The sequence below is a fragment of the Chiloscyllium punctatum genome, chromosome 37 (genome assembly GCF_047496795.1).
Source record: "Chiloscyllium punctatum isolate Juve2018m chromosome 37, sChiPun1.3, whole genome shotgun sequence".
NCBI lineage: Eukaryota > Metazoa > Chordata > Chondrichthyes > Orectolobiformes > Hemiscylliidae > Chiloscyllium > Chiloscyllium punctatum.
The window spans coordinates 6,299,835-6,322,597 of NC_092775.1; the positions used below are offsets into that span (position 1 = coordinate 6,299,835).

Here is a 22,763-nt window from a genome sequence, read left to right on the forward strand (position 1 = left end):
ACTATACTGTAAACAGAAGAGCCTTGGGAAATGTTGATGAGCAGAGAGATCTGGGAGTTCAGGTCCATTGTAGCCTGAAGGTAGCTGCACAGGTGGATAGAGTGGTCAAGAAGGCATACGTTATGCTTTCCTTCATCGGACGGGCTATTGAGTACAAGAGCTGGCAGGTCATGTTAAAATTGTAGAAGACTTGGTTCGGCTGCATTTAGAAAAGAATGTGGACGCATTGGAGAGGGTGTAGAGAAGGTTTACGAGGATGTTGCCTGGTATGGAAGATGCCAGGTATGGAGAGAGGTTGAGTAGGTTAGGATTGTTTTCATTAGAAAAAAAGGAGATGGTGGGGGGGGGAAACTGATTGAGGTCTAAAAAATCATGAAGGGTATAGACAGGGTGGATAGCTGTTTCCCAGGGTGGTAAATAACGAGAGGTCACGTGTTCAAGGTGAGAGGTGAAAAAGTTTAAGGAGGATACACACGGAAAGTACTTTACACTGAGGGTGGTAGGTGTTGCCAGCAGAGGTATTAGAGGCAGGCATGGTAGATTCATTAAAGTTGCGTCTGGACAGATGCATGAGTTGGCGGGGAATAGAGGGATACAGATGCTTAGGAATTGGGCGATAAGTTTAGAAAGTGGATTTAGATCGGCCCAGGCTTGGAGAGCCGAAGGGCCTGTTCCTGGGCTGGAAATTTTCTTTGTTCTCATTCTTGTCTTTTGCATCCCCTCCCGCTAGCTCAAATCTTCCAACCCTGGCAACATCCTTTTCTGAACCCTTTCAAATATAATTAGCTCTTTTCTAAATTGAATAAAAACTTCAGTCCTACTTTTTGCCAAGTTGTATCTTGCGAAAGATTTTAGTCATTCAGTAGAAATAACCATTCCAAATCTCATGGTTTAATAATCAATCATTTTAAAATATGCTACTTTGCAGAACTCTGCTGTAATATAGCACAAATTTGAAAGACTTTATTGTGATCACAAATCACATTCTGCAGTGATCAGCATTTACCTTTCATTGACTGGTTATAATTTATATTTTATCATATTAGCTCAGATACACACTTTACCAGCACAAATGATAACATTTTGTTAGAAGATCAGAATGTGTTTTCAACACGAGTTTTAAATTCAAGTTCTCAAATCACATGGGTTTCATTCATACTGCCCACTTTTTCAGTGTACTGTTTTAATATGTGGTACAAAATTCATTTTTGCTATATTCAATCATAATCATTAACAGGAATTAATGTCAAATTTTTAACCTGCTATTAAAAATACCACAAAACTGCAAACTAAACTCCAATCATTGATATACAAGACAAGTGCTGGGTGGCACTGGGCATTCAGTGAACGTGTCCAGGGAGAACCAGGAGATGCAATTCGAATCCTGGTCATTCTGTGTGGCCATGAGAAATGGTTAGTTCATTTCTTTGGATAGGGAACTCCTAGCCACACACAGACAAGTTGATTTCCAATACAATCATTATGAATGATTGCTGAACAAGGTTTGTAATAAATTTACTCTACTCTCCAATGCAGCAAGAGCACAGTAGATACGTTAGAACAATTATAGTAATAAGGGTGTAACAATGATCAACTGATTTACCATTTTCAAAGACAGTGCTTTTCTAACTCTTTAAAATGTTGCATTCAGAGGGAACATTACGAACAAATCCCAATGGACATCTTCAATATGCTAGTAGTCACATATGTTCACAATTATAAGATTACCATAATGTATAATTATACAAGACAAATTCCAAGTGTCCTAGTGCTGATCAATTCAGCTCAGGAATTTACTTCGACTGCACTGTTCTTTAGTTAAACCAAGAACGCATTTTTCGTTAACTGACTCAGACAATTTTTTTTTAAGACATCTACTGCAGTTGGTGTCATTCACACAAATGTCTTCTCAATTCCCCAGTCCAGTCAGATTTTCTCTTTAACTGAAGACTCTGGATTTCTGGGCTTATTTAATAGCTCTTCTAATTTCTCCAAATCATTTTCTGCTGAATCTTTTCCAGCAATTTCATCGATTAAACCTTCTGTTAGATGTAATCTGGCTCTCCTAGAGAGATGATACATGAATGTAATAAAAACAAACACAATGGCATTAAGAAACTGCTGATAAATAAAATTGTTATAGAGCAAAAGGAGCCACTTAGCCTATCTGCTCTGGCTCCCAAGCATTTTAACTAGTTGCCAATCTCCTAGTTTTTCCCCAGAAATCTGCACATTAACAGTGATTTCAGTGGATGATGAATACTGAAATTACAGGAAATGGATGCCAGTCTCCTCAGTGCTTGAACAGAAAAAGAGACTAATATGTTTAAGGCGGCACGGTAGCTCAGTGGTTAGCACTGCTGCCTCACAGCAACAGGGACCCGGGTTCAATTCCTGCCTCGAGCAATTGTCTGTGTGGAGTTTGCACGTTCTCCCAGTGTCTGCTTGGATTTCCTCTGGGTGCTCCAGTTTCCTCCCACAGTCCAAAGATGTGCAGGTTAGGTGAATTGGCCATGCTAAAATTGCCCGTAGTGTTAGGTGCATTTGTCAGAAGGGAATGGGCCTGAGTAGGTTGCTCTTCGGAGGGCAAGTGTGGACTTGTTGGGCTGAAGGGCCTGCTTCCGCACTGTAGGGAATCTAATCTTAGAACCGTACTGTTCAAAAGATCAAAATATTAACATTTATAGGAAGAGTACATTTTAAAAAATACATTATTCTCATAAGACATTTTACAAACATTTCTCCTCTATGTTACTCTAATTCCAGCAGTTTATTCATGATCACAGAATTACCACTTCATACCATTCTTCCAACTTAAGTTTGTAAATCTCTCGTCGCTCTCTACGTTTACGTTCCCTGACAGTCTCTCCACCAACTTTCTGCATTGCCAGGATCAATGACCCTGCAGGAACTCTGAAAGATAAAACAACAGTGAGATTCTTATCTAGATGTCAATACAAATTATTCACAACCCAAATTTCAATAATTAACTTAGATTTGGACTGAAAATTTCCTGTGAGTACTCTTTAAATGTGTACTAGATTGATGGTTTTTCTCTCTTCACTGAATGGCTAATTTTCAAGATTTAAGAATATTTAAGAGTGGATAAAGTACAAATTTAGCAAAAGCAAAATGGTGTACCCTCAGCAGCGTCCAACTTCTCTGTGCTTCACAGTACAGTTACTGTCATTTCAGATAGAAGTGTGGGAGTGAGGTTACGGTCAAAATAGACAAATGTCTTTCAACTACATACTAACTAGTTGCAAACGTTGCTTTATTAATAAAGTCTAGTTTGAAATACTCTAGATGTTTTAATGTTACTACAGAAAACCAGTAGTGAACTAATTCCCATCATCCCAGCTTCCAGAATAAGACAAGTAAGCAAAACAGCAGCTAATACCAACTTGTTGGCTACCTACTGCAGTTTGTTGCAATGAAGTCTTTTGGAAGTGTAGTCACTGTTGTAATCTCAGAACTGTGGGGCAGCTAATCTGTATACTCAAGCTGTGAGGACAGTAAATAGCAATGAAATATATGACTAAATAATCTATTTTAATGATATTTCCTATCGGAAAGACGTTGTGAAACTTGAAAGGGTTCAGAAAAGATTTACAAGGATGTTGCCAGGGTTGGAGGATTTGAGCTATAGGGAGAGATTGCATTGACTAGGGCTGTTTTCCCTGGAGGGTCAGAAGCTGAGGGGTGACCTTATAGAGGTTTATAAAATCATGAGGGGCATGGATAGGATAAATAGACAAAGTATTTTCCCTGGAGTGGGGGAGTCCAAAACTAGAGGGCATAGGTTTAGGGTGAGAGGGGAAAGATATAAAAGAGACCTGAGGGGCAACTTTTTCCATACAGAGGATGATGCATGTAAGGAATGAACTGCCAGAGGAAGTGGTGGAGGCTGGTACAAGTGCAACATTTAAAAGACATGTGGATGGGTATATGAATAGGAAGGGTTTAGTGGGATATGGGCCGGGTGCTGGCAGGTGGGACTAGATTGGGTTGGGATATCTGGTCAGCATGGATGAGTGGACCGAAGGATCTGTTTCTGTGCTGTACATCTCTATGACTCTATACTGGATCAGGGATAAAAATTTGCAAGAACATCATGGAGAATATCAGCGAGGCCAACAGACTATCACATACCCAATGCAATTCAAAAATATACAAATGAGTGGTGAAGAACTACATCTTGTAAGTCCATCAATGCTGATGACATCTTTTGTGTCACCTAACTCTGTCTGTTCCATGGAGTAGATCCTTAACAAAGATGTTACAATCTTGATGGACTATTGCAGCACATGGAGTCTCACAGTAAAACTATATCCAGTGTATTCCAGTTCCTTAATGCAAGCAACAAAAAAGAATTGCATACTTATATGCATGGTCAGACACTAAACTATGACCCCACCTGAACAGAATTAATTTACCCCAGATAGGATAATCTTTTCAGGAATAACTGAAAAAAGCAGTAGCAAAACAGTCAAAACAAGAACAACCTGTTAGATCTACCAGGGCACTGCTGTCACAACTGCCCGGATCTTAGCCCTTGGCCTATCATACTGTACAGCAGAGTGTTATGCATCTGCCTGGCATAGGTCATCATGTATTGTTGCATTCAATTGAGCGTCAACAATGTGCATCAAAGCTGGAATCCTCTGTTCAACACCCCGTCCCTGACTTCATGTCCTCACAAATATCACTTCCTTACATTATTCACTGAATAATGAAAACCCACAGCTGATTGAAACCATTCATGCTGCACCTCAATCATGCAAACTTGTTCAACACATCTATTGTCTGCCTTCTGTTGTGCCATATGGCAGAATCTTCCTCAGCAAGATCCTTTGGTTCAAGAATGGGAAACACGGGAAGTCACTAACAAGTTCTCTGTTACAAACCTATTCTGTTGAATGGCAAATTTGGAATTACCACAGCTACAGGGGTCCTTGCTGAAAAGATTCAGGATAAACTGGAGTTCATGCATAGCCAAACTCCACTGCTGCAGCCTCAGTACAAATGCCTTATGCACATATGGACAGACACAAACCATGCTGAATGTTACCAAGTGGTGGTCTCTCTAAAGAGTAAGGGGTGTTCCATCTGCAATAAGTGGTGGAATAATCTTAAACTCAGCAAATGAGGATGTGATCATTTGGCTTCAGGGATTACAATCACTAAATAAATAAATGCATACATACATAATTAATTTTCAATCTCTGATAGTTATGAACTCACCCCATTATGGCACCAATGGCTGTGCCTGCTAAGAATCCACCCAATCCAAGATTCATCCGGAATAGTCCTCCTGTGATTGCTAAAACAAAAGCAGTAACTTTTTAAATATTAGCTCACAGTGATAAATAAGCATGCAGATAGTTTCAACAAATCAAACAAAACTGAAATCCTTAATGAAGTGCTCGTATATTGTGAATGAACTCTGGTTTCAGAAGAATATTTCGTCTGCTTTGCCTGTTGGTCCCAGACTTCTCAGTTTACCATGTCTCAGTATTAAACTCAGTATGATGAGTAAAGTCCCTGGCGACTTGATTTGGAATGACAGTGTACAGCTATGCAACACAAACAAGGCTATTCTAGGTTCAAGTTACAAGCTGTGTTGAGTGAGGTGTTAATTCTATAGTAAATGTGAGTTTAATTTTATACAATGAAGGGAATTAACTAGGGATTCATTTGTATTTCTACAATTAGAAACAGGCTGGAATTTCACTGGTTGAGCTAGGAGGTGCATATCCCTAAATAAATGCTTAAAACTGTGTGTAAGGATTAGGCTTCGGTTCTATAATTAATTGCCTGGTCTTATGGAATAGAAAAATTGGTTTCAATGGTGATGAGAAGAGAGGATTTCAAACAAATACAATTTTTCTAGATCCCTGTACTTGATTTTTTTATGAAGATGTGTAGGTGTCTGTGAAAGGACATGTGTCAAGAAAGACAAGGAAATGATAATGTTTGAGCTGTGATATTTCCATGGTTAAATACTCAATTCCATCTCATTGTTTAGCCTCAGATATGAAGGATTTCCAGCTGGGCATACTCCATGTGGTGAAAGTCAGATGAACAAAGTGGAAGACAAGACCTTTGGGTAACAGCAAAGTTATGGGACCATGGATAAAAGAAAACCACGAATAGATCGAATTTAAAACAAAAATAAAAACAGGAAAAGAATTATTTACCCAGACCGCTTAAAATGTGGAATTCACTACCACATGGTAAAGTTAAGGCATTTAAGTGAAAACTTAATAGGTTTATCAGGGAGAAAGGTTATGTTAATAGGGGGAGAAGAGGAGAAATAGGACAGTTATGAGAAATATAAATGTTAGAATGGACCATTTGGACTGAAATGACCCATTTCTATGCTATTAGGAAGAAAATATATAATCATGCCAGATTTAAGCAACGATTAAAGTAGACTCCTACCTCCAGCTGCAGAGTAGTGCCTCAGAAGATTCTGATCATGATACACAGACAGACCCGTGCTAACTGTGCTGCATGGAATATCAACAGTAAATTAATCAATAAGTTCAGCCTGAGCAATTATATCTATATGCCCTATCAAGAAAAAAGACTTTTCAAGTACACATCATAATAACTACATATTTTAATTTGCTCTTTCATAGGATGAGAGTATTGCTTGGCTCTATTCCTAATGACCCTTGAACTGTGGTTTGCTGGTCATTTTAGAGTACAGTCAAGAATCAACTACATTAAATGTGTGGCTCTGGAGGCACACGTAGGCCAGACCAGGTAAGGATGGCAGATTTCTGCACCTATGAGGCTTTATTGAACCAGCTGGGTTTTTACAGCAATCAGCGGTAGTTGCAACATTAGAAAAACTCCATTTTCCAGATTTACTTAACTGTATTGGAATTCCTCCAGTTGTTGTGCTGGAATCTGAACCTGTATCCCAAGAACATCAGCCTGAGCCTCTGAATTACTAGTCCAATAACATTAACACCATCTAACACAGAAGCACAGATACAATCTCTCAGGAACATTTTAATTATATCACAGTTATGTATGACCAAGTCACTATTTATTAAATGCTATGACATCCCTCAATTCTTTTCCTCATTCGGATTGTAATCTCTCAAATCCACATTCCTGCCTACCCCTGTAGGCCCAAGGAAACTGGTTTCCTTTCAAAATAGCAACACAAATCTTAATGGTAAGCTGCCAATGAACTGTTTATGAGGTAATCTGAGATAATAGAAATTACTCATTTGTTTAGTTGTTCTCTTGAGATTGGATGCCAAGATTCTCAAAACAACATCTTGGAAAACACATGCAAAGCTAGATACCACCCTGTAGGGCATATTGACTTTCCAATTTATCTTCAGTTGTGTGCAGATCAACAGTTTAGACCTCTGATTGTTCCTCTCTTCACACTCTACTGCCACTCATATTACAGAGGTTACAGGAATAGCCTATTAATGCGATAAGAATTAGCACTTTGGGATTGGCCTCCTGTCATCCAATTCAAGGAACAAACTACTAGCTGCTGTAGCATATTCTGCAATCAGCTGTTGTTTTGACTTGAATGTCCCACAGACCACTTTAAAGGTCTCTATCACATTATAATCAATGCTCTCACCTCCCCCACCATCCCCCCCAAAAAGGAAAAATAAAGCACAGACAGACTGATCAGATGGTGAATTAATGTAGGGTAATTACACTTTACAGCAAGTGCGGATCATCTCGAAAACACCTTCTCATGTTGAATATTCAAGCCAAGGAAAAGTACTGTAGTCCCTCTTTTCTGTACAGAGTACACATATAGTAACATAGTCAGCCTTAGAGCAGTAGTACTCTTTTGAGTTAAGCTTATGGGCTCAAATTAGATTCTATGGACTCGAGCAGTTAACCTAAGCTGACAATTTATTGCAGTACCGAGAGAGTGCTGCTCTACCAAAGATACAGTTTCTTGGACGATATTATTCCAAATCTTTCATTCAGGTGTAAAATGGTACTACTGGAAGGTGAAAAGCTCGTCCTGGACAATATTTAGCATTCAACCAGCAATACCAAGACAAGACAGATTATTTAATCACAAATTTCAAGATCTTGCTGCCTGCAAATTGGTTGCTGTGATTCCTATATTGCTGCAGTCACTCCACGTCTAGAGTTATTCACTGGCTGAAATACACTTTGGGATATTCATTTGTTAAAATGTTGCATAAATGTAATTCCTTCTATTACTAAGTATACCGGTATTTTGTTTTTAAATAAGAAATACAAAAAGCAGTTCCAACACACGTTACAAAAAAGGCTGCCTTTTTTTTAAACCTGCTATCTACAACTATCTTTAAGAAAACAATGAAAAATGGCTTAGTATTTCACTTACTTGAATATTGCTACAAACACAGCGACTCTCCAGCTCCATCGCCACCCATAACGAATAAAGCCCCGGACTGCGGCATCTTGTGCTGACCTCTAATAGAGCAAAAAGCCAGCAATGATGCATCAGAGCTGAATCACAGATGCTCAGTGACATAGGTTACTCAAAACAGAATAAATGCTGGAGATCACAATAGGTCAGGTAGCATTCATGGAGAGAAAGCAAGCTAATGTTTAGAGTCTAGATTACTCGAAACGTTAGCTTGCTTTCTCTCAATGGATGCTGCCTGACCCACTGTGTTCACCAGCATTTTTTGTTTTCAGTACAGATTCCGGCATTTGCAGTAATTTACTCCTACACAGATATTCAAACTGGTCAGTGTTCCACAGTTGAAAACTATAACTCAGGTGTGAGTAGGGAAACCGTATTCAAATTAATTTTCCTACATCTTCTCCCCTCGCCCCTCCATGAGATCACTTGGATATACAGTATTTACTTTTCCTCTATAGTATTGTCTTTCTGAAAACCAGTATCATATTGGGACCTATGCCACAGACAGGACTAGAATAATGGGAAATATAACTAACAAGATCTACTTGAAAAAAAGATAACTAAGTAAAGGAAAACCTTTTCATCCTGTTACTTCGTGTAATGTTACAAAGCAGCCATATTCCCATTACACTCCTATAGAATACTCTACTATGGGTGGATCATTGAAAAGCAAACAGTGTCAGCTCCACCAAGGCCCAGCACTTGGAAGAATACAAGTGGCAAAAGTTATGACCCAATATAATCTCTCAGTCTATGTGTGACGTGAGCTGTGGTGGGCTCTGCCAAACGTTTGGAAATAAATAAAAACAGGGAAAACTTCTGGATTTGAAGAATAATTGAACTGTTTTCTGAACTGAATAAAAACACAGATTCTCAGACGAAGATTATTCAGTACGTTACTGCTCTGGAGGTCAGCAGTGTTGAACTTGTGATATTCTCATGATCCAAACATGCTTGAAATAGTAACTCGCAGTGGTGTAGTGTATTATATCTATAAATGTCTCCTTGATTTTCCTAAACAGATCTCTGTGCCAGATTTGGACTCTATCATCAGTAACTGTACAAATGTAATTAAACAAAGTGCAACTGTAGATGGAGAGAGGACTTGCAGGAAAAAGGGAGAATGAATTTTTCATTGGATTAGGAAAGGGTGTATTTTATATGAATGGCTTGGGTGTAGAAACAAAAGAATGTCAGCAAAAATTATTGGTGATACTAAAAAATGACATCTGGCAAATTGTGTAGAGGAATTTGAAACCAACAGCAGGTTGATTGACTAGTCAGTCACAGAAAATAAATGCACCATAAACGGTCAGGTTTAGAGTAAAGGATCATATAAATACATCTCAAAAAGGTAGAATATCCACCTTTTCATCCGAACTTAGATTCTGGATATAGCCATCACTAGCTAGGCCAATATTTATAGCTAATGCTTTATTGTCTTTGAGATGGTTTGTCCTTGCTCACTATGAAATAAAGTAGATTGTTCCATCTGCTTGCATGCTGATCAGGATAGGTAGAGGAAGTCTTGAGATGTTGTTTCTTCCATAAAGCTCAATGGCTTTGAGATTATAATTTCCACTTATGAATTTGAAACCCAAGTATGACCCACAGTGAGGGTCAAGATACTCAGCTCTGTGGGTACATCACTGGTGAGGGTTGTTGGGAATAAAGGGAAATTAAAGTGTAAGTTGCGAGAATGGTAAGCTAAGATGAGATGGCTGGCTATTGCGGTGCAGTGGTAGTGCCTTTGTCTCTGAGAAAGTAGGCCTTAGTTCAAGTCCTACCTGCTCCAAAAGTGCGTCATTGCATCCCTGAACAGGTTGATTAAACATACTTTTTTTTGGACTAGGTGTTCTGTGGAGCAGGAAAGAGTATGGCTCAAAGAGGGATAGGAGATTTATTCTACTTCAAATGCAGAGGTTTCTTAGTCCCATTTCAGTGTTGAGAATAGAACCCATAATGCCTTAAAGTGAAATAACTAACATTTTATGAAAAAAGTATAGAAAAGGTAGTAAGCAGACAGCTTTCACAAAGAACTGCTGCAGATGTGATGGGCCTCTGGAAGGTATCTTTCCCACTACTGCTTGTCATTGGAGAGGAGCAGAGGTGCATTGTCTTCCCAAAGCTGTGCAATAACATCAAATCTGCTGGGAATCCTGGCTTGTGGGCCACCTACTTCATTTCACTTCACCAAGTATCATATCTGAAAAGAAGTCTTTCAGACTCACTAAGCCTGCTTTGTCATAATCAGTTTCCCTCCTCTCCTTAGCAGGATAATTCTTTCTGAAAAAGCGTTCTGAAAGAGTTAGTCTTGGGTGACTATCTGTGTGGAGTTTGCACATTCTCCCAGTGTCTGTGTGGGTTTCCTATGGGTGCTCCGGTTTCCTCCCACAATCCAAAAATGTATAGGTTAGGTGAATTGGCTATGCTAAATTGCCCCATAGTGTTCAGGGATGTGTAGGTTAAGCGCATTAGTCAGGGGTAAATATAGGGGGGACAAAAAGGTAAGGGAATGGGTCCGGATGAGTTACCTTCGGAGGGTCAGTGTGGACTTGTTGGGCCGATGGGCCTGTTTCCACAATGTAGGGATTCAATTCTAATCTAAAAAGAGTAACCTCCTGATTTCTTGCATAACTTAAGTCTTTCAAACTCACCACAGCCTCCAAGCGATTTTTGTATAACTCAGCTTGACTGTGCTCGATGTAACGGATTTTAGCATGCCTTGCAGCAGGAATACCACCGTACAACATTCCAACACACGCAGCTACAATGACACTCTTCCAGATGTTGGTAATTTCCTCTGGATAAGTTTTCAACTCACTGCGTAAACAGCATGCATATTCAATTACAGAGTGTCATTTTAATTAAATATCGTCATTTTAAAATACCTAATCTTGCTATGTCAAATAGTTACTCTTTAAAATAGTGTCACGCATTTTGTGATTACTGAAGGCTGCTATCAGTGGTCAAGTGAACAATGTATTTGGTGGAGATATACAAAGCAAGGGAATACACAATAAAAGATAGAATTCAGGTGAATGGAAGGTTTGTGCCTCAGTGGATAGTACCCTGCTCTGAGACAGAAGCATTAGGTTCAAATTCCACCCTAGGACCTGTTGGCCAAGGAAGGAGCATTCATGACCAGACAGGATGATAATCAACCTAATAATCTTTTCAACATGCCCATAACAGGCTCGAAGATTGGGAATGTGTCTTGATCAGTCATGCTTTCTGTGGAGTATAACAGCCAAAACTATATAAACTTATAAAACAGTAGTTCATCTGCAGCTTGAGTACTGTGTACAGTTCTGAATATTGCATTACAAGAAGCTTGTGATCACACTAGATAGTATGGAAGCTGTTTATGAGAATGGAGGATATTGGTTGTGAGGAAACATAGGTTGGGTTTGTTTTCCTTTGAATAAAGGAGACTATAAGGAGATTTAAACAAACATTGGCAGTTAACTGTCAGTCATCATCACACGAAAACATTTACTACAGCTATGCCTCTATGAATCAGAATCCACTTGCCAATTGTCAGCACTTTCTTTTCAAATAGTATAAAATGTTGTACCCCACTTTACATTGACAATAATACCAATGTCCTGATGGGTATAAGATAAAATGCTTCAACAATTTTTTTCCCCAGCAGTACACAAGTTCCATATACCATGAAATTATGAGATTTAAAGTAATTGGTCAAAGAATTAGAGAGGAGTTAAAAGAGGTACATTTTCACTCAGAAAATACTGGGAACTGGAACTCACTGCCTTAAAGGGAGATACCCTCATCACTTTCAAAAATTAAATGGACATGCAATTGAAGTACTCTATCTGACGGAGCTGGAGTTGGAAGGTGGGATAAGACTGGATAGCTCTTTTGCAGTTATCATGGACACGATAAGCTGAAGGGCTTCCACTCATACTGTAAATCTATATTTGTATAGCCTGTGCTTCTATATTTCAGGTTGCCAATCTCCACATCACGCACCAAGTTATTGGATGTAGGATAAATTTTCTTCTGTCCTATTTAGATAATGTACTTCAGCAAAGATTCTTCACACTGTGATACTTTCCCAATCCCCATTGCTGTGGCCTCTCTGATGCGGGCTGAATAACATACTTCTGTGCTGCATCCTTCACTGGAGCAATTTATAGAGAAAACAAAAGGTCACTTGGCCCATCAAATTCATGCTAGCTTCCTGTGGAGCAATTCACAGCCTCACTTCCCAGCTTGTTCTCCATAGCCCTTCAAATTTCTGTCAAATGGAGTTCAGGTTGTTTGGTATGTAGAGAAGTTCATTCTCACATTCTCCCTTCATCTTTTGCCAATACATCAAGGAACTTGCTCTTTTATTACAGGATGGGTTCAAGTCCCACACCAGCTAAGATTACTGTGAGAGACTCTCCTTCCCAAACCCTTTCTTTGCTTGAGGCATGATGAGCCTCACATTAAACCATGAGTCTTTTTTTTGTCTCTCTCTCAAGTGAGAGAGCAGCCATATGCTTTGGTAGGACAGGACAGCCTTACCTTTATAAACCAGCTAACACTTATACAACACTTTTGACTTGTCCCCCGTCTTCAAACCTGTCACAATCTTGCACACCTTTATCAAATCTTTCTCAATCACCTTTACTTGAAGGTGAATAAGCACAGTTTCTCCAAATTAACCTTGCAGCTAAATTCTCTCAGCCCCCAGGTCTATTCTGGTAAATCTCTTTAGTACCCTTTTAAGGATCTTAAAATCTTTCTAAGTGCAGTGACCATGGCTGGAATCCAAAGCCTATACAACAAGGACAAGAAAAAGGATGATGTCTGGATATGAGATACGAGATACGAGATACGAGATACAAGTGAAGGCAAGGTGATTGAAATGAAAGAGCAAACGTGAAAAGGCAGTGTAAAAAAAAATGAAAACTTCACAAAACAAGGCACAAAAAAAAAAATCAACCTGACTGGAATGAGCAGGATGAAGAAGGATAGTACACAATGGCAGCAAACCATAAGTACACTCGATGAGAGAATGGTAAATAAGGGTTCATTTTGCATAAAGCTCGGAAAAGTTTGCATCTTTTTGTTTTATGATGTGGAAGTGCCGGTATTGGAGAAAACCACGGATTAATTTATCACATTTTCCCAATTTGACTTTTGTTTGGCTTAATCCAAAAAACAAAAGGGTGAATTCATACTTGCGAACAAATAGCTCCCGGATTCTGTCCCAGCCTGTTTCAGGGACCTGGGGACTGCCAATACACTCAGGAAGCTTCCCCTCCTGCCCTCCAAGATCTTCTGCTGCATACACTCGAGGGAAGTGAAACAATCTTCGGAAAGAGATGTTTTGACAAATCTGCAGAATTCCTGTCATCCGGTAATTCCATGACGTAGGTATCAGTCTGCAATCTAGCGTGAGAGTCTCCACTGTTCCTCTTTCTTCATCTTTCATTCTGCACCATGTCACTACAAATCAACAGTAGAATTAACCAAGTTTTCATGCCAACCTTCCCACTTATAGACTATTTATAGCCCAAACAACTAGTCCACAGGTGACACCAGTCTTACCTTCTTTACAAGAGACCACACTGGAAGATTATTTGAGCATCTAAATCAGTGAAGAGTGCAGGGAACAGAGGTAATCATTACAAAAATAAGTTGGGAGAAATCAGAAACAATAATTACATTTGTAAAAGGGAATGCAAACATAATACACTACACTTTAGCGTGCTGATACTAATAAAGAGTTTCTAAATCAGACAATAGTGTACTATAAAGGGTTTGTTGTTCACACAGAACTCAGAGCTTCATTCGATAGTTGTTCCTACTGCCTTGACCGTATGTCATTTATTATTGATAGGAATTCAAAACTGATAATTAAACAATATTTTCCATATTAACAGTCATACTTTCACCTTCAAACATAAATGATAAATGAACCCAGAATACCGATAGTTACATGTTGTCAAAAATGCAGCACTTTCGAGCAAGAGGGAAGTCTGTAACAGCTCCTTCAAACAACTATCCTGCTCCTCCCTCTGCCCTGCATGTTTTCACCCCTCCAGCTATTTATCAACTCCTTACTTACCATCACTATTTCATTCAGTGCATTCTAGATCATTAGAACTTTGGTGTAAAAAACATTCTCATGGCTACTTTCATTCTTTTGCTAATGTCGTTATGTTGATGCCTTCTTACCACAGGACATAAGAGCACAGGTAGGCTAATCAACCCATTGAGTCTGCTCCATCATTCAGAGAGATCATGGCTGATCCAAGAATTCAATGTCACTTTCCTACCTTAACAGCATAACTCCCGATTCCTTTACTGATTAAAAATCTGTCCATTCTCAGCCCTGAACGTAATTAATGGCACAGCTTCTATTTTTGTATTCCATTCTCTTTGAAACAAAGGAACAATAATATAGCTCCAAGTTCGAATGTAATTTGGAACAGTACTTGGAAGTAGTGGTATTCCCATACATTCTTGCTCTGCTGGATGATAAAGTTACAGGTTTTGAAGGAGCTGTTGAAGAGTGCGGAGATGGATCTTGTGGAAGGAAGTGTACACTGTGGTAAAGGGTATGAATGTTTAAGGTGATGGATTGGGTGAAAGTCTTGTAGACTGCATTGACTTGGATGGTATTGATCATATAGAATCATATAACATGGAAACAGATGCTTCGATCCAACCAGTCCATGCCAAACATGATTCCAAACTAAACTAGTCCCACCTGCCTGCTCCTGGTCCCTATCCCTCCAAACCTTTCCTATTCATGTACTTATCCAAGTGGCTTTTAAACATTGTAATTATGCCCACATCCACCACTTTCTCAGGAAGTTTAACTGCACACAAGCCGCCCCTAAAACAATTTGCCCCTCATGTTTTTTTTTAAATCTCTCTTTTCTCATCTTAAAAGTGTGCCCTCTAATCTTGAAATCCCCATCCTAGGGAAAAGACCATTAACCCTATCTATACTTCTCGATTTTTTTAAACTTCTCTAAAGTCACCTCTCAATGTCCTATGCTTCAGGGAAAATAGTCCCAGCCTATCCAGCCTTTCTTCATAACTCAAAACTTCCATTCCTGGCAACATCCTGGAAAATCTCTTCAGAACCCTCTCCAGCTTAATAATATTCTTCCCATAACTATTATTCCAGAAGAGGCCTCACAATGTCCATAACTTCCCACTCATATACTCAAAGGACTGAGCAATGAAGGCAAACATGCTAAACATCTTTTTAACCACTGTCTGTATGTGACGCAAACTTCAACAATTTCTGTACCTGAATCCCTAGGTCCCTTTGTTCTTAGAGTGTTGTTGGAGCTTCACTCACCTCGGCAAGTGAAGAATATTTTACTGCAAATCCCATCCAAGCTGCACACCGTCCTAATTTAGAACTATGTTCCTCGATTGTCACTGGGTTATAATCCCAGAATTCCCTTCTGAACACAGATAGTCCTCTATTCACATGGTAATTATGATCCTAAAAATCACCCCATTAAGTAAAACACAATATTTGAAATACGTACCCCATGAAAATCCAGTTATATTCGGGTTATGTTTCTGGTATGTCAAACAAGTACAGAATGCAATCACAAAGTTAATATACAAGACCAAAATACACAAATAAATATGCAATAATTAAAAAAAAATTTTTTTTTGTCTCATATACACAATTAGTTATCAAGAGGTAGAAGACTAGGAATCTACATCTAACTTACCTGGAGTTCTGGAAGCTGACAATTGAAGATAATCAGATTGCTGTTCTGCTGCTTTGCACGTAGAGGGTTAAACACCTTTGGGCATTTTAAAACCTTTTCGAGCCTGACTTGAGGGAGGCAACAACCAAAATGAGCTGAACAGGCAGGGACTTGTCCAGGAACATTGCATTTTGGTGAACATTCCTCCACATTTGAGTCAGACATCATGGAAACAGGCTCTTCAGCCCAAGTCATTCATGCTGACAGGTTTCCTAAACTAAACCAGTCCCATTTGCCTGAATTTAGCCCATATCCCTCTAAATCTTTCCCATCCATGTACCTGCCTGGATTCTTTGAAATGTTTTAAGTGTACCTGCTCCTGAGGTATTAGCAATTCTGGAAAGTGTGAAAATAGACAGGTCCCCTGAGCCAGATGAGATTTATTCTCTGGGAAGCTATGGAGGAGATTGCAGAGCCTTTGGCTTTGATCTTCATGTCGTAATTGTCTACAGGAACAGTACTGGAAGACTGGAGGATAGCAAATGTTGTCCTCTTGTTCAAGAAGGGAAGTAGAGACAACCCTGGTAATTATAGACCAGTGAGCCTTACTTTGGTTGCGAGTAAAATGTTGGAAAGGATTATAAGAAGTAGAATCTATAATTATTGAGGAAGGGATAATTTGATTAGAGATAGTCACCGTGGTTTTGTGAAAGGTAGGTCGTGCCGCACAAACTTTATTAAGTTCTTTGAGAAGGTGACCAAGGTGGATGAGGGTAAAGAGGTTAATGTGGTGTATATCAGATTAGATTAGATTACTTAGTGTGGAAACAGGCCCTTCAGCCCAACAAGTCCACACCGACCCGCCACCCACCCAGACCCATTCCCCTACACCTAACATTATGGGCAATTTAGCATGGACAATTCACCTAACCTCCACATTTTTGGACTGCGAGAGGAAACCGGAGCACCCGGACAAATCCCACGCAGACATGGGGAGAATGTGCAAACTCCACACAGTCAATTGCCTGAGGCAGGAATTGAACCCGGGTCTATGGCACTGTGAGGCAGCAGTGCCAACCACTGTGCCACCATATGGATTTCAGTAAAGCGCTTGATAAGGTTCCCTTAAGCAGGCTTTTGCAGAAAACACAGAGGGATGGGATTGAGGCTGATGTAGCGGTTTGAATCAGAAATTGGCTAGTTGTAAGATGACATAGGGTGGTGGTTGATAGGAAACGTTTATCCTGGAGTTCGGTTACTAGTGGTGTACCGCAAGGATTGATTTTGGGACCACTGCTGTTTGTCATTTTTATAAGTTACCTGGATGAGGGCATAGAAGGATGGGCTAGTAAATTTGCAGATGACACTAAAGTCGGTGGAGTTGTGGACAGTGCTGAAGGTATTGCAGGTTACAGAGGAACACAGATAAGCTGCAAAGCTGGCCTGAGAGGTGGCAAATGGAGAAAAGCGTGATTCACTTTGGAAGAAGTAACAGGAAAACAAAGTACAGGGCTAATGGTAAGATTCTTGGTGGTGTGGACGAGCAGAGAGATTTCGGTGTCCATGTGCGTAGAGCCCTGAAAGTTGCCACCCAGGTTGATAGGGTTGTTAAGAAGGCATAGTGTGTTAGGTTTTATTGGTAGAGGGATTGAGTTTCAGAGCCATGAGGTCATGTTGCAGCTGTACAAAACTCTGGTGTGGCTGCACTTGGAGCATTGCATACAGTTCTGGTCACTGCATTATAGGAAGGGTGTAGAAGCATTGGAAAGGGTGCAGAAATTTACTGGGATGTTGCCTGGTATGGAGGGAAGGTCTGATGAGGAAAGGCTGAGGGACTTGAGGCTGTTTTTGATAGAGAGAAGAAGGTTGAGAGGTGACCTCATTGAGACATACAAGATTATCAAAGAATTAGATAGGGTGGACAGTGACAGCCTTTTTCTTCAGATGGTGATGGCTAGCATGAGGGGACATAGCTTTAAATTAAGAGGTGATAGATATGGTTCTTTACTTAAGAGTAGTAAGAGCGTGGAACTCTCTGCCTGCAACACTAGTAGACTCGTCAACTTTATCGTCCATATATTTATCCAATGGCTATTTAATGGAATAGTGTAGGTTGGATGGGCTTCAGATTGGTTTCACAGATCGATGCAACATCGAGGGACAAAGGGCCTTTACTGCGCTGTAATGTTCTATGTTCTATTTTCAATCTTCCCTTACAACCCAAACATTCCAGTCTCAGTAACATCCTTATAAATCCTTTCTGCACCCTTTCCAAGTTTAATAACATCCTTCCTAAAGCAGGGCAGCCAGAAATGTACACAGTACAGTACTCCAAATATGATCTTACCAATGTCTTGTACAACTGTAATATGAAATTCCAATTCCTGCACTCAGTGCTCTGAATGATAAAAGCAAGTGTGCCAAATGCATTTTTCACCACCCTGTCTACCTGTGATGCCACTCTCAAGGAACAATACACCTACACCCTTAATGTCTCTGTTAGACAACATCCCCCAAGGCCCTATCATTAACTGTGTCAGTCCTGCCTTGGTTTACCTTACTAAATTGTATCACCTTGCATTTATCTGAATTAAACCCCATCTGCTATTCCTTGGCCCACTGGCCCAGTTGATCAAGATCTTGTAATACTCTTAGTTAACCTTCTTCACTGTCCACTATGCCACCAATTTTGATGTCACCTGCAAACTTACTAACCATGCCTCCTATATTCCCATCCAAATTGTTTTATATAAATGACTAACAAAAGTTGACCCAGTACCAATTTGTGCAGCACACTGCAAGTCACAGGCCTCCTGTCTGAACAGCAACCCTCTCTTCTACCATTGAGCTAATTTTGTATCTAAATGGCTAGCTTTTCCTGGATCCCACGTCCTTACTATCTAGTCTACCATGCGGAAGCTTGTAAAAAGTCATGAATGTCAATGTCTACTGCACTGTCTTCATCTATCTTGTTGGTCACCTCTGCAAAAGGCTGAATCAAATCTGACAGACAATTTCCCACATATAAAGCCATGCTGACTACCCCTAATCAGTCTTTACATGTCCAATTGCATGTAGATCCTGTCCCTCAGAATTTAGTCCAACAACTTACCCAACACTGACATTGAGAGTGAGGTAAGAATGATGCGAGTCAGGTACGTATTGTCAGATATACGATGGGTAATAAAGTAAAAACTATCATGGCAAAATCACATTAATCAAGGACTATCTTGTAGCACTGTGGATATCCCTACATCCCAGGGACTTAATAGTTCAATAAGGCAGCTGAACTTCATCTTCCCCTGGGTAATTAGGAATAAGCAATAAATGCTGGCTTAACAAGGAACACCCACATCCCATGAACAAAAGAAAACTCATTTTGTGCCTTGCAGATGGTGGACAGACAGAGATTTGAATTCTCAGATTCTGACCTGGTCTTGTAGTTATAGTATTCACATGACCAGAAACTGATCTGGACCATTCAATAGTATTACCTAAAATGTTGATTGTGGGGGATTCAACAACAGTAATTGTCAAGGGGAGATGATTAGATTTTCTCTACTTGGGGGATGATCATTGCTTGGTACAAATGTTACAGGGCATTTATCAGTCTGGCCTGAGGATGGTCCAGACTTTTAGAGAATCATACAGTAGTTATAGTATAGCAGAAGACCGTTCAGTCCATCATACCACTACCTGTGCTGTAGTGGTCAGCGCAGGTTACCCCAGATTACAACAGGATCTTGGTCAGATGGGCAGAGAAGTGGAAGATGAAGTTTAATTTAGATAAATATGAGGTGCTGCATTTTGGAAAGACAAATCAGGGCAGGTCTTATACACTTAATGGAAATGCCCTGTTACTGAACAAAGAGACCTTGGAGTGCAGATTTGTAGTTCCTTGAAAGTAGAGTTGCAGGTAGACAGAACATGAAGACGACATTTTGGAATGATGCTGTTATTGGTTAGCGCATTTGAGTTTGGGAATGGGGAGGTCATGTTGCAGCTATACAGGACATTAGTTAGGCCACTTTTGGAATACTGTGAGGAAAGATGTTGTTAAACTTGAAAGGGTTCAGAAAAGATTTCCAAGGATGTTGATAGGGTTGGAGGTTTAAGCAATACGGAGAGGCTGAATAGGCTGGGGCTATTTTCCCAGAGCAGAGGCTGAGGGGTGACCATATAGAAGTTTATAAAATCATGAGGGGCATGGATAGGGTGAAGAGCCAAAGTCTTTCCCCAAAGTTGGGGCGTCCAAAACTAGAGGGCACAGGTTAAAAGGTTAAAGGGAAAAGAGTGAAAAGGGACCTAAGGAGTAACATTTTCACACAAAGGGTGGTGCATGTATGGAATGAGCTGCCAGAGGAAGTGGTGGGGGCTGGTACAAGTACAACATTTAAAAAGCATCTGGATGGGTATATGAATAATAAGAGTTTAAAGGGAAATGGGCCAAATGCTGGCAAAAGGGACTAGATTAATTTAGGGTATCTGGTCAGCATGAACAAGTTAGACCGAAGGGTCTGTTTCCATGCTGTACAACTCTATGACTATGTCTGTGCTGGCTTTCTGCAGGAAAGAATTCACGAGTGCCAATCCCATACCTTGTCCATTTTCACAATTTCAAATAAATCAACAAAGGATTCTCTCAGTATCCATTTTTATTATCACAAATTAATCCACCACACTCTGCAATCAAAAATAAAAGCAGAAGTGGGCTATTGGGGCCCTCAAGCCTGCTCTGCCATTCAGTAAGGTTATGATTGATCCCATCATGACCTAAACTCTGCTTTCCTTCTGGTTCCAAACCCTCTCAATCAATCAATAATCTGAATACATCCTGGGAAGGGAGTGCCTCAGACTTCCAATCCTCTATAGAAGAAAAGCCTCCACTCCATGTTAAATTGGACACCCCGTTATTCTGCCCTTTTTGTTACAGTCCCAGGGGAAGTACCCTCTCAACATCCACCTTGCTGCTTCAGTACCTGCAGTGAACACCTTCGGTTCTGATGGACCCGAAACATTAACTTTGCCTTTTAAAAACCCAAAGAAGTGCGGATGCTGTAAATCTGAGACATAAACAGAAGTTGCTGGAAGAGCTCAGTACTTCAGGCAGCATCTGTGTAGAGAAACCAGAGTTAATGTTTCAGGTGTAGTGACCCTTCCTCAGAGCTGGAGGTCATAGCCTTATTGAAGGGCAGTTCTGAGGAAGGCTGACTGGACCCGAAACGTTAACTCCGTTTTTAATTCCTTTACAGATGCGGCCACAACTGCTCGGCTTCTCCACTTTAATTTTTCTTCCCTTCGTTGACAGAGCGGCCTTGCGGCGCTATAAGAATGCACTTCTCTCCCTGTGATATTGGTTGCCCCTGCGCAGACCGGCCAGGAGAAGGTGCTGCTTCCCGAGGGTGGGAGAGTCAGTGCAGCGAGCAGTGTCCGAAACCTCAGCCCCCGCCGGCCGCTTACCTGAAGAAACAGAAATTACCGCGAAAGTTCACCAAGTCCGGCAGCAACTGCGGGGAAGCCTCGGGCCTACACTGAGGCACTGCGCAGGCGCATCGGGCTAGGCATCCTGGGAGATGTAGTCTTTGCCCCTTACGATCTGCGCATGCACAACGGCTCGTCACTGATTGGGTGGAAGGAGAAAAGGATAGAGTAAAGGCAGAACTGAAGGTAAAGGAAGGAGGGAGTGAAGGGTAAAGTTAGGGAGAGAGAGAGAGAGGATGGAAGGAGGGAGTGAAGGAGGGAGTGAAGGGTAAAGTTAGGGAGAGAGAGAGAGAGAGAGGAAGGAGGGAGTGAAGGGTAAAGTTAGGGAGAGAGAGAGAGAGAGAGGATGGAAGGAGGGAGTGAAGGGTAAAGTTAGGGAGAGAGAGAGAGAGGATGGAAGGAGGGAGTGAAGGGTAAAGTTAGGGAGAGAGAGAGAGAGGATGGAAGGAGGGAGTGAAGGGTAAAGTTAGGGAGAGAGAGAGAGAGGATGGAAGGAGGGAGTGAAGGGTAAAGTTAGGGAGAGAGAGGATGGAAGGAGGGAGTGAAGGGTAAAGTTAGGGAGAGAGAGGATGGAAGGAGGGAGTGAAGGGTAAAGTTAGGGAGAGAGAGAGAGGATGGAAGGAGGGAGTGAAGGGTAAAGTTAGGGAGAGAGAGAGAGAGGATGGAAGGAGGGAGTGAAGGGTAAAGTTAGGGAGAGAGAGAGAGGATGGAAGGAGGGAGTGAAGGGTAAAGTTAGAGAGAGAGAGAGAGGATGGAAGGAGGGAGTGAAGGGTAAAGTTAGGGAGAGAGGATGGAAGGAGGGAGTGAAGGGTAAAGTTAGGGAGAGAGAGAGAGGATGGAAGGAGGGAGTGAAGGGTAAAGTTAGAGAGAGAGAGAGGATGGAAGGAGGGAGTGAAGGGTAAAGTTAGGGAGAGAGGATGGAAGGAGGGAGTGAAGGGTAAAGTTAGGGAGAGAGGATGGAAGGAGGGAGTGAAGAGTAAAGTTAGGGAGAGAGAGAGGATGGAAGGAGGGAGTGAAGGGTAAAGTTAGGGAGAGAGGATGGAAGGAGGGAGTGAAGGGTAAAGTTAGGGAGAGAGAAAGAGGATGGAAGGAGGGAGTGAAGGGTAAAGTTCGGGAGAGAGAGAGGATGGAAGGAAGGAGTGAAGGGTAAAGCTAGGGAGAGAGAGAGAGGA

General features: G+C 40.8%; 1 protein-coding gene across 2 annotated transcripts; it reads right to left on the bottom strand.

The window, feature by feature from the left end:
- Positions 1-875: 875 nt before the first annotated feature.
- Positions 876-21,676, bottom strand: timmdc1 (translocase of inner mitochondrial membrane domain containing 1). Of its 2 annotated transcripts, none has more exons than XM_072556173.1 (8): positions 21,571-21,676; positions 13,606-13,873; positions 11,071-11,236; positions 8,369-8,457; positions 6,445-6,512; positions 5,245-5,323; positions 2,803-2,913; positions 876-2,065 (listed from the first exon to the last, which is right to left on the bottom strand). In XM_072556173.1, exons 2-8 carry the CDS (start codon positions 13,857-13,859, stop codon positions 1,927-1,929), a joined length of 906 nt encoding a protein of 301 aa, XP_072412274.1. In that variant the 5' UTR covers positions 13,860-13,873; positions 21,571-21,676; the 3' UTR covers positions 876-1,926. The 2 variants fall into 2 exon arrangements, with proteins under 2 accessions (XP_072412274.1, XP_072412276.1); XM_072556175.1 differs by having other exon boundaries at positions 21,590-21,610.
- Between the last annotated feature and the right edge of the window lie 1,087 nt (positions 21,677-22,763).